Consider the following 12,376-nt stretch of genomic DNA (forward strand, 5'->3'; position numbering starts at 1 on the left):
CTCTCCTAATGATAAAACACCGAGTAATCCAGCATCCACTTTGTTATTCCCAGATTTCCAAACTAATTCTTATACATTACCAAATGCTTCTACTTTATCATCATCATGAGATCTCAAGTCTCCGACCAAAACACTGTTCCAAATTTATTCAAGAAGGCCAAAGCCCAACCAAGAGAGAGAGTTTAGCCAATTCCTCCAAATCAAAATCAAGAATCTGACCATGATATAAATGACATTCTCTCAAACCTACCAGAAGGAAAACACCAAGTGGGGTGTAAATGGATATTCATAATTAAAAACGAGGCAGATGGAAGTATATCGAAACAAAACAAGACATGTAGCCGAGGGTTTTACGCAGACATATGGTGTAGATTATCAAGAAACCTTTGCTCCGTTGGAAAAACTGAATATCATCAGAGGCCTTCATTAGCTCCAAACTTTGAATGGCCACTTCTTCAACTTGGTGTCAAAATTGTGTTTCTAAATGGATATATTGAAGAGGAAGTGTTCATGGAGATTCCACCAGGACTTGAAAACAAGAATAATGCCAGCAAAGTTCGTAAACTGAGGAAAACTTTATATGGTCTCAAACAATGCCTGAGAGCTTGGTTTGATTGATTCATTAAAGTTATCAAGAAAAATAGTTTACTCAAGGCCATTTTGATCATACTCTTTTATGTTGACATTGTGCTTATGGGTGATAATGTCAAAGAAATGAAGCAAGTCAAGTCTCTGCCTCCATGGGAATTTGAAATCAAAGACCTTGGAGCACTCAAGTACTTCATTGTCATGGAAATTGCTCGAACAAGTAAAAGCATATCAGCTTCTCAAAGAAAAATTTTTAGATCTTCTCAAAGAAATGGGTATGCAGTTCAATACAGTTCGAAAATTCTCCTATCGTTAGGAATGATTCAATACAGTTCGAAAATTATCTATAAGATATAAGGTATGGTATCTAAATTGAAGTTTGATTCCTATTAAACTCTAGTTTCCTTGTTTATAGGTGTGAAGGATCCATGAAGATCTAGGTCAAATGGGAGACTATATATACAAGGGTCTATTCTCAATAAGGGTTGATCGACGGCCGCTGAAGTTTCTTTTCTTGTGAATATTTGCATACAAAGCACGGGAGTTCGTCAGTCGAGTGACTGTGTTGCTGTTTGGTGTTTCATACACTCAAGAACAACACTGACGCAGAGTGTTGATCGAAAAGTGAATTCATTTGGTTTAAGCAATACGATTTTATTTTATGCATCTAGTTTTTTAGGTGGTTTATTTTGATGCATGTTTAATTCCTTGGAGTGTCAAGGGAATTGATTTTGTTTTTCACTAGGATTGTTTTGGTGTAAACGATTAATATAATTTTTCTAGTGAACTTTTTTGCCATGAGGCGTCGCACAAGTATTTATACTTGTGCATAAGCGAAATGCAAATATTCATTTGTTGACGTTACGTCCATATCAAATAACAAATTTCCGCTGTTGTGTTATGTGCCGTGTTGACAACACCGAGCACAACACTCTATTCTGACATACAAGTTTTTAATATTTATTTCCTGACAATTAATGCGCAATAATTCTTTTAAGTGGTATCAGAGCCATCACTTGATACACTAAGTGTTTGATTCTGGTTTATTGCTGTTTACAGGAAATACACTGATAGCTTAATGGATCCACTAGTGTCTAACACGGTTTTTAGACCACCAGTCCTAGATGGTTCGAACTATGCTATCTGGAAAGTCAAGATGAGAATGTACATCAAATCTATAGAAGAAAGGGCATGTAACGAGTCTTAGATGGTTGGTCCCCACCAAAGATAGTTGATGATGATGGAGACAGTCGAAGTAAACCTGAGAGTTCCTGGTCCAATGGTGAAGTTCAAACCTGGAACTTGAACTCCAAGGCGCTAAATCCTATTTTCACCTCTGTTGATATCAACATGTTTTGTCTCATCACCAACTGCATCTCCGCCAAAGAAGCCTGAGATATTCTTCAAAAGCACTGCGAAGGATCTGAGAGTGTTTGTAGAACCAAACTCAGAATGTTGACCTCTAAATTTGAAAGTTTAAGGATGGAGGAAAACGAGACAATTATGGAATATGATCGGAGATTGCGTGAGATAGCAAATGAGGCCTTTAGTCTCGGTGATTCTATGTCAAATGAAAGACTAGTTAGCAAGGTACTGAGATCTCTTCCTGAGCGTTTTAATATCAAAATCTCTGCTATTGACGAATCCAAGGACACCTCTAAGCTTAATCTGGAGGATCTAATCAGCTCTCTCAGAACATTTGAGATGAATCTAGACCTACAGAAAAGAGATACAGGGAAGACTGTTGCCTTACAAACTACGGATGATTTTGTGAATAATCTAATTCAGGAGGCAAAGGACTCTGATCTTGGCGAGGAATCAATCTCCTTAATCACAAAAAAATTTGGTGACTACCTGAAAAGAATGAATGATAAAAAGAAGATTGTATCAACATCAAGACCACAGTTTGTTCCCGATGAAAGAAATAAAATAACTGCATCAACACAAGGGAATTTCAGATCAAGAAATGATTCATCAGCTCGAACAGAAACAAAGAAACTTGATTTAGTCCAATGCATAGAAGGCTCTGGATTTGGTCATTACGCAAATGAGTGCGCAAATCGGCTTCGTAAAAACAAAAATATGGCAGCTACACTGAGTGATGAGGATCCTGATGATGATTTTGAAACCAAGGAAGGAGATGACTGCACCTCTTTATCTGCTGTCCAGGATAAAACCTACAAACTGCAGGTCAATCCCTTTGGTGTTGCCGCTGGTGTTGCAACACCAGGGCGCAACACTGTGTCAGAATCACCGTGTCTCAATGCCAACTCTCTGGAAGTTTCAGAAGCTAACAAAATTCAGGAATCTGACCAAGAAGAGCTTTCTATTGAAATTGTCCAAAGGATGTATGAAAAACTCTATGATGACTGGCTCAAAAGAAATAAGGCTTACTCGTTACTGTCAAAAGAAAACACTGAGTTGAAGAACAACTTGTCTCGTCTAGAAGTTTTGCTAAGTAGAAAGGATCTCGAACTATGTAAAGTCAAAGATGATTTTTAGAAAGCATCAAAAACTCTTGCCAAATTCAATACAAGCTCATCAAAACTTAACGCAGTATTGACTATGGGAAAGGACAACAGATCTGGCCTTGGTTATGTTCCAAGTATGTATGAACATGGTGAGTCGTCTAACTCCAGTTCGAGGACCATAGTATTTGTAAAGGGTGCAGGAGTCGATTCTGTCACTAAAACAGAAAATTCACCAATGAAAACTGTACAAAGATCAAAACTGGTCTATGAACAGACGCTGAAAACATCTAGTTCAGGCTTCTCACCGCCAAAAAATCATTCCTCAGCAAAGATGGCTCAAGGCAAGAAGCATGTATCAATCTCAAATCCCAAGCAACGAAAGCATCATTTCATCTGTCACTACTGTCGTAAGACTGGGCACATCAAACGTTTCTGCTACAAACTCAGAACTGACTATCTCAGGTGGCATTCAAATCAGGTGTTGCATAAGGTGTTGTCCAACACCATGGCCAACACATCCAAAAGTTCTTCCACAAAAAAAATTTGGGTACCAAAAACTGTCATTCAATGTAATGTCATTTATACATCGCTGAAAACTAACATTGCAGGAGCATGGTACTTTGACAGTGGGTGTTCTCGTCACATGACAGGTTCTAAAGAACACCTCATTTATTATTCCGAACAAAAAAATGGACATGTAACTTATGGAGGTGGTGCCAAAGGAAGAATTGTAGGCAAAGGAACCCTAAATGTTGATGGGCTTCCCATGCTTCACAATTTCTTACATGTTGAAGGACTTGACTCGAATTTAATAAGCATAAGTCAACTTTGTGATGATGACTTACATGTGAGGTTCAACAAGAATAATTGTGAAGTTTTTAATGATGAAAATGTTTGTGTTATGACAGGAACACGGTCTGCTGATAATTGCTATCTTGTGGGAGATAGTAATGATTGTCGAAGTGCCAAGGTAAGCAATCTGGATCTATGGCATCAAAAACTAGGTCATGTGAGCTTCAAGACCTTGAAAAATCTCTGTAAGTATGAAGCTGTGAGAGGTATGCCTAATTTGTGTTCAGATAATGCATATATTTGTCGATCATGTCAAAAAGGTAAACAAACCCGTGTTGCACACCCGGTGTTGCAACACTTTGGGAAAACACGGTGTCTTGAACTTCTACACATGGATCTAATGGGTCCAATGGATGTTGAAAGCTTGGGAGGTAAGAAATACTCACTCGTTTGTGTTGATGATTTTTCTCGTTTCACCTGGATAAGTTTTATAAGAGAAAAATCGGATACGTTTGGTGTTTTCAAGTAACTGCATGCACGAATAACCAACTTTCATGATGAGAAAGTTGTTAGAATTCGAACTGATCATGGGAAAGAATTTGAAAATTCTCTCTTTACTTCCCTATGTGAAAAAAAAGGAATCTCTCATGAATTTTCTGCCCCTAAAACTCCCCAACAAAATGGTATAGCCGAAAGGAAGAATCGAACTCTTCAAGAAATGGCACGAGTCATGCTGAGCTCAAAGAATTTGACTAAAAGGTTTTAGGTTGAAGCCTTGAACACAGCTTGTCACATTTCTAATCGTGTGTTTCTAAGAAGTGGATCCACTATGACCTCCTATGAAATCATCATGGGGAGGAAACCAAACCTCAAATACTTTCATGTTTTCGGATGTATTTGCCACGTCCTAAATGATCAAGAACATCTCGCGAAATTCGATTCCAAAAGTGATAAGTGCCTGTTCCTCGGATATTCAATGAATAGTCGGTCTTATCGTGTGTTTAACTTAAGAACAAGAACTACCATTGAATCTATTAATGTTGTTTTTGATGATCTTGCAGGACTAACAGGAAAATATAAAGAGGATGATATTGAGGGACTGTTAGATTCAAGTGAGCCTTCAACCAGCATTGGCGTTGAGGTTAGTGTTGAGACCAATGAAGCAACACCATGTACAACACCGCCAATAAAAAGATCTGAAACCATGGAAAATGAAAACGACGACGATGATGGGGTAATACACAATGAAAGAAGAGACATTCCCAGCAAAATTCAAAAGGATCACCCATCGTCACAAATCATTGGTGAAATACATGAGGAGGTGCAAAAAAGGAAAAAGGAGAAGGTTGACTACCGGAAAATGATCGGATTAGTGTGTATGAACTCCACATTCGCACAGGTAAGCCACTCATGCTTTGTGTCTTCAATTGAACCTAAAAATGTGAATGAGGCTCTTAAGGATGAATTTTGGGTTAATGCCATGCATGAAGAACTAGAACAATTTGTTCGCAATGATGTGTGGAACTTAGTTCCCAGACCTTCGAACGTCAATGTTATTGGATCAAAATGGATATTCAAAAATAAAACAGATGAATCCAGTAACATTATTCGAAATAAGGCACGATTGGTAGCACAAAGGTATACACAGGTTGAGGGAGTGGATTTTGATGAAACCTTCGCACATGTGGCACGAATGGATTCTGTCCGATTGTTACTTGCTGTTGCATGTCATATGCGTATTAAATTGTATCAAATGGATGTGAAAAGCGCGTTCTTGAATGGCATTTTAAATGAAGAAGGCTATGTCTGTCAACCTAAGGGATTTGAAGATCCTCACCACATGGACCATGTTTACAAACTGAAAAAGGCCCTATATGGACTGAAACAAGCTCCACGGGCTTGATACGACATGTTAGCTGACTATTTGATAGACTTGGGGTTCAAACGAGGTGAGGTTGACAAAACCCTTTTTATTCAACAACAAAATAATGATATTTTGATTTGTCAAGTATATGTTGATGACATTGTTTTCGGTGCTTCATCCCAAATAATTGTGAGTAAGTTTGTGGACTGCATGGCATCTCAATTCGAAATGAGCATGGTAGGAGAATTAAATTTCTTTCTTGGATTACAAGTTAAGCGATTATATGATGGTATATTTCTGTGTCAGTCCAAGTATGCAAAAAATCTGATCAAAAAGTTCTCTACTGACAGCTTAAAACATGTGAGAACACCTATGGGGTCAAGTGACAAGTTATCTAAGGATGGTGTTGCCGAGGGTGTTGACAACACCATGTATCGTAGCATAATTGGGAGTCTTCTGTACTTAACTGCTACTAGACCCAATATTATGTTCAGTGTGTGCTTATGTGCTAGGTACCAGGCAGATCCAAAAACTTCGCACCTTAAAGCTGTAAAACGTATACTAAGATACATTGCAGGTACACTAGAATTTGGTTTGTGGTACACTCATGACACAAACACAAACTTGGTAGGCTTTTCTGACTCTGATTGGGCGGGTGATTTAGATGATAGGAAAAGCACTTCGGGAGGGTGCTTTTATTTGGGAAATAACCTTGTATCATGGGCTAGCAAGAAACAAAACTGTGTCTCCCTGTCCACAGCTGAATCTGAATATATGGCAGCTGCAAACTGTTGCTCTCAACTTATGTGGATGAATCAAATGATTAATGATTATGGGTTTCATAGTGACATAATGATTGTGTATTGCGACAACTCTAGTGTCATAGACATTTTTAAGAACCCTATTCAACACTCTCGAACTAAACATATAGATATAAGACATCATTTTATTAGAGACTTGGTTGAAAAAGGTATTAGCACGATTGGAGTTTGTCAGGACTGAAAACCAGCTGGCCGATATTTTCACGAAACCTTTGGATTTCGAGATATTTTCAAATCTTCGAAAATCTCTCAGCATGTGTGTACTTTAAAAACATTTGTTCCGTGTTTTCCATGGTGTTGTCAACACCAGAGACAACACCCATTTCTGCATGACTATTTTTAGGATGCTAGGCATACTGCATAATCATAAACATCCTATATTTTCTTGGTAATGTCTGAACAGTGACGACAATTTCTGAAAGGTACTCTCTGAGTGTTCATACTTCCAATCAAATATTGAGGAATAAATAATGCTCAATCCAAGGCATCGAGTAGTTGAGGATGTTCATAGAAATCGTGATCTTGTCCAATGTGAAAAAGTGACTTGGAAAATGTGAGCATAAGGAGAAAAACAGAAAAGAGGTAAAGATTAAAAAATTTGTTTAGAAGAAAATGGAAAAAGCTACCTAGAAGAGTCCATTGAAGACCGTTCTTCTAGTGTGGAGCTACCATTTCTAAGTAAAAATAGTAATGGAAAAAGCTACCTAGGGAAGTCCATTGAAAACCGTTCTTCTAGAGTGGGAAATACCATTTCTGAAACAAAAGAAAATTTTATGGAAGTTCGAATCTAACTCAGTGGTGTTGCCAGAAGTGTTGCCAACACCAAGTTCAGACACTGCACAAAATTATAGACTGCCTGACATTTTCCGAGAAATCATCTTATTGTAGGCATATGTAAGTTATGCATATTTTTTTTTTGTTTCGTGAACTAATCATATTCAGTGACATATCAGTGCTGACTCATGACGATTGATTGAAACTTTAATTGACCATGCTCAAAAGAAATGACGTCTTATGGATATGGGATGAACTCGAATTTTTTTTGCTCAGGCTGGTCTTTAATGTTACTGCGCCTTGAATTGTCCTGTACCGTTGGATATAAGGAGTTAAAGTGCAATTTAGTAAGATAATTTCGAATATGGTAATCATTGAGTCCGAGATTTCTTTTTTACCGTTACTGTGCAACTTTCCGAAATTGAAATTTTTGTTACCGTTGATGTGAGGGTTCATATCCCACCTAATTAATTTCTGATCAATTTCGCTTTTTTTTCTCTTTTCTTTCAGATTTATCAAATTTGATCATTGCTCTCTGTTTCATCCGGTAACAGTGAAAAATTGCTCTGCTCTATTTACTGTCTCACTCTCCCTCTCCGTAAAAACAAATGGCAGATCATCAATTCGATCCACAGGACATACGAAGTGAAATGGCATCAAGTCAAGGTGTTTTTCCTCTGGCACCAACACCCCCAACAACAACATCGTCTGAGAACCCTCCTGAACACCATTGCAGATGGTGGCTGTTGACCCCGAAGCACTCCCGTTGGAAGAAATTCTCCCTGGAGAGCCTGGTAATCCATTGGATGCTGACAACCCAATAGACAAGGAGATTTATCGAAGGATTTTTCCCACTCAACCTCCAGTGTTTCGAAGGCGATCCAAGCGGCAAGCAGGTTACAGACCTAACTTCAATGCGCCAAAGAAACCCCGAATGGCCACCTATTTTACACTTGATCCAGATTTTTCGTCCGGAGATGACTCATATGATGCAAATTTCGAGTTGGTCAATCGGAAGCGGTCAGCTCGTACAAAGAAATCATCAGTTTCATCATCCTCATCCGCTCCTTCAACTGATAAATCTTCTGAGCCCTCTACCGAGGTATGTTTCTCTTCTGAGGATGAACAATCACTGGCAGAATTTATGAACAGTATAAAAGATGCGAAAGGTGGGCAGACAGTGGGATCTTCTAAGGATGAAGGCACTACAGTTATCCTTAAGGAGACTGAACCTAATCCTGAACCCACAGAATCAGTGAGTGACCCTGCTCCTGAAGTTGACGACCCTTCTGATGGTGTTGACACTGGTGTTGCAGATAATGTTGACAACACAGACTACAATCTTGCTCATTCGTTCTTAACAAGATTCTACTCTGAGGCGGCTGTTAGCAGATGGGCTCTGTATGCTCATCGTGAATTTATCGAAGAATGCAATATCGACTTTGAGGCATACGGAAGGTATAATGTCTCCACATTTTTGCAACAACGAAGGCTGAGCTCCACTGTTAATTCGGTCATGCCTTATGCTAGAAGACCAGTACTTGAATTCTACTGCAATTTGATCCCAGCTATTGGAGATGAGCGTTCAGTCAAGTGCGACAAAGTATTTGTTCGGGATAGTATTTACGACTTTTCTCCGTCCTCGATAAATGAATTGTACAGAACCCCATCAGAAGCCGATTTTGCTAACCTTCCTCACATTGACACTATCACCTCTGTGCTCACTGGCGGATTTATCACTACATTTCCATACCTCCCTTGACTACTTTCTGCAGCAAACCTTACTTCGTTTTACTCTGTGCTACACAAAACAACGATTCGAAACTGGACCCCATCTACAAACTCTACTGTGGTTACACGGCCACAAGCATTGTCTTGTTCTCTATAGGCACCGGGCGTCCTTTTAATTTTGGACAGTTGGTCTTCACCACTGTCATGCAGTTTGCTGAAGGACAGATGAAATCTGTGAAATTGCCCTTTCCCTCTCTTATATTTGGGCTGCTTGAATCTCAAGGGCTTGTGCCGAATGAAGATGATCAACTGACGGAGATCGGAGAACCTTTAAAAATTTCCCCTGCTTTCCTCCGAGGTAATCGGAAAGTGGACCTTCCCTGGTCGGCCAACGTGGAAACTTCTGGTGTTACCCCTAGTGTTGCCCCTGGTGTTGGCAACACTCATACCTCGTCCCACGCAAACTCAAATGATAATATCGCTTTGATGGTCCCTGAGGTTCATGAACAAATTGCGTTTGGTCTTCAACAGATTCAACAAGCCCGGGATACCATTGTCTCCGCCACCAAGCTGATAAGCCAGTTAAATTCCACATTTACCTATTATGAAAAACTGATTGCTGAGTATAGACTGCTCCTCGAGGTCGGTGTACATTCTGGTCAAAAAGGGGGAGATGATGCTGAGGAGGCTGGTCCCTCGAATGCTAATCAGGAAGATGAACAAGTTGATTAGGAAACAAGTCGGTTAGGCTCATGTGTTACTCCTTGCCTATGTTGTTTTGTTTTGGTTTATGCCTATGTTGCTATGTTTCTAATAAACTTGTTTGATGCTTACTTCTCTTTGTTATTGTGTCTTCATAATTCAGGGGGATAAGCAAGTTACAACTCAGGGGGAGTTGGAATATTTTTGTCAAGTTGTTAGTTTTGTCCAGAATTGCAAAAAGGGAGAGAATGAAAGGAATATTGTATTCCAAATTCATTTTAAATATTATTTTGATTTTGCACTTCTAGAAAAATTTAATAGATCTGATTTTCCAAATATTTATTATATCCTATCGTTAGGAATGATTCAATACAGTTGGAAAATTATTTATAAGATATAAGGTATGTTATCTAAATTGAAGTTTGATTCCTATGAAACTCTAGTTTCCTTGTTTATAGGTGTGAAGGATCCATGAAGATCTAGGTCAAAGGAGAGACTATATATACAAGGGTCTATTCTCAATAAGGGTTGATCGACGGCCGCTGAAGTTTCTTTTCTTGTGAATATTTTCATACAAAGCACGGGAGTTCGTCAGTCGAGTGACTGCGTTGCTGTTTGGTGTTTCATACACTCAAGAACAACACTGACGCAAAGTGTTGATCGAAGAGTGAATTCATTTGGTTTTAAGCAATACGATTTTATTTTATGCATCTAGTTTTTTAGGTGGTTTATTTTGATGCATGTTTAATTCCCTGGAGTGTCAAGGGAATTGATTTTGTTTTTCACTAGGATTGTTTTGGTGTAAACGATTAATATAATTTTTCTAGTGAATTTTTTCGTCATGAGGCGTCGCACAAGTATAAATACTTGTGCATAAGTGAAATGCAAGTATTCATTTGTTGGCGTTACGTCCATATTAAATAACAAATTTCTGCTGCTGTGTTGTGTGCCGTGTTGACAACACCGAGCAAAACACTCTATTCTGACATACAAGTTTTTGATATTTATTTCCTGACAATTAATGCGCAATAATTCTTTCACACACCAATAAATCCAACTTGCAAAATAGGGATGAAAACGGATTGTGCTCCTGTTGACCAAAAGAGACCAACGCCTCGTGGGAAAACTCATTTATCTATCCCACACCAGACCTGACATTGGATTTTCAGTAAGTGTAGCAAGTCAGTTTATGAATGATCCTATAGAAGAACATCTTGATGCAACTTATCGTATCCTTAGATGCCTAAATATGACCCAGGAAAAGAATTGTACTTCAAGAAGGGAGACAACAAAATTCTGGAGATATTTTCAGATGATGATTGGGCAGGTTCTCTAACTAGTCGAAGATTGACATCTGGGTATTGTACCTATGTGTGGGGTAATCTAGTTACTTGGAGGAGTAAAAAACAATCAGTTGTGGCAAGAGGTAGTGCCAAAGCCAAGTTTAGATCTTTGGCTAATGGAATTTGTGAAGGGACTTGAAGATTCTTTATGAAGGCTCCATAAGATTGTTATGTGATAATCAATATGCTATCATATTGCAAAAAATCCCGTTCATCATGATAGAACAAAACACGTGAAGATTGATCAACATTTTATCAAAGAGAAAATCAAGGAAGGAATCATTAAGTTGGTTTATACACTTAGGCATAGTTTGGTACACATGATAGGATAAACATGTGATAGATAATATAAGGATAAGTTAAGGATAAATAAGATGTAGGATATTATATTTAATGTTTGGTATGATTTTAATAAGAGTGATTAAATTTAGATATTAGATTGTAATGACAAAATTAACCTTATCATAATAAATTTTATAATTTCAAAGTTGTTGCTTGAGTTCATATTTTTTATCTGTTCATGTGCCGATAGTACTTGCATGATTTATTTATTTTTACCTAATTCTATATATTATATAATATGATAATTGAGCCCTTGATTTTTTGAGTCAAGTCAAATATCAATTTTTAAGGTTAATCGAGTGATACTAATAATTTTATTGAGATTCATAAAAATTATTTATAATAATTATCTCGAATTCATTTATATAATTATCATATTATATAATATATAAAAATAAATAAAATATTTATTTGATTTTAATTTCTACCTACTAGCATAGATTTATAAAAAAATCATTTATAAATTGAGGGTAATTAAGTCATTTGTAGTGTATTTTATCATTAAATTAAAATTATCACACCTTCTATTAAGGATATTTTATCCTTCTAAAAAATTATTTATCAAGGGCCCATGATATTATCATGAGCTTTTTAAAAATGTACCAAACATGGGATAAAGAGGATTATTTATCAATCCATCTCTTATCTCATGTACCAAACTATGCCTAATTGGATAGCAAACAACAAACATTCTCACGAAGGCTCTTCGAAGAAGCACATTTGAGAACCTTGCTTCCAAGCTGGGAATGATCAACGTATATCCTCTCAGCTTGAGGGGGAGTGTGGAATTATGTGGCTGCCCCTATGGACATATCCTATAAAGATCTTTTTTCCTTTTAATAAAGATTGTTATTTCTGATTTACTTAAGTTTAGGTTATATTTTTTGACAGAAATAAGATGAATTTAATATCTCGTTCTATACATAATCATCAAGATTTATGTTTCCA

The 12,376-nt window shown here is 37.6% G+C and overlaps 2 protein-coding genes across 2 annotated transcripts; both read left to right on the forward strand.

Annotated features, from left to right (window-relative positions):
• The first annotated feature begins 3,153 nt into the window (after positions 1-3,153).
• LOC140809091 (uncharacterized) lies at positions 3,154-5,754 on the forward strand. The gene is made up of 3 exons (XM_073166575.1): positions 3,154-3,400; positions 3,668-4,282; positions 4,913-5,754. The coding sequence occupies exons 1-3, from the start codon at positions 3,154-3,156 to the stop codon at positions 5,752-5,754; spliced, it is 1,704 nt and encodes a 567-aa protein (XP_073022676.1).
• A 333-nt stretch (positions 5,755-6,087) lies between these two features.
• On the forward strand, positions 6,088-6,717 carry LOC140809092 (secreted RxLR effector protein 161-like). Its single transcript, XM_073166576.1, has one exon. The coding sequence runs from the start codon at positions 6,088-6,090 to the stop codon at positions 6,715-6,717; it is 630 nt and encodes a 209-aa protein (XP_073022677.1).
• The last annotated feature ends 5,659 nt before the right edge of the window (positions 6,718-12,376 follow it).

Source organism: Primulina eburnea, chromosome 13, assembly GCF_022965805.1.
Source record: "Primulina eburnea isolate SZY01 chromosome 13, ASM2296580v1, whole genome shotgun sequence".
Taxonomy (NCBI): domain Eukaryota; kingdom Viridiplantae; phylum Streptophyta; class Magnoliopsida; order Lamiales; family Gesneriaceae; genus Primulina; species Primulina eburnea.

Coding starts and splice junctions, on each gene's coding strand:
- LOC140809091 (XM_073166575.1), top strand. CDS start 3,154: ATGGGAAAGGACAACAGATCTGGCCTTGGTTATGTTCCAAGTATGTAT. Junction 3,401..3,667: donor CTCAGCAAAGATGGCTCAAG/GCAAGAAGCATG, acceptor CTAACATTGCAG/GAGCATGGTACTTTGACAGT. Junction 4,283..4,912: donor GGATGTTGAAAGCTTGGGAG/GTAAGAAATACT, acceptor ATGATCTTGCAG/GACTAACAGGAAAATATAAA.
- LOC140809092 (XM_073166576.1), top strand. CDS start 6,088: ATGGGGTCAAGTGACAAGTTATCTAAGGATGGTGTTGCCGAGGGTGTT.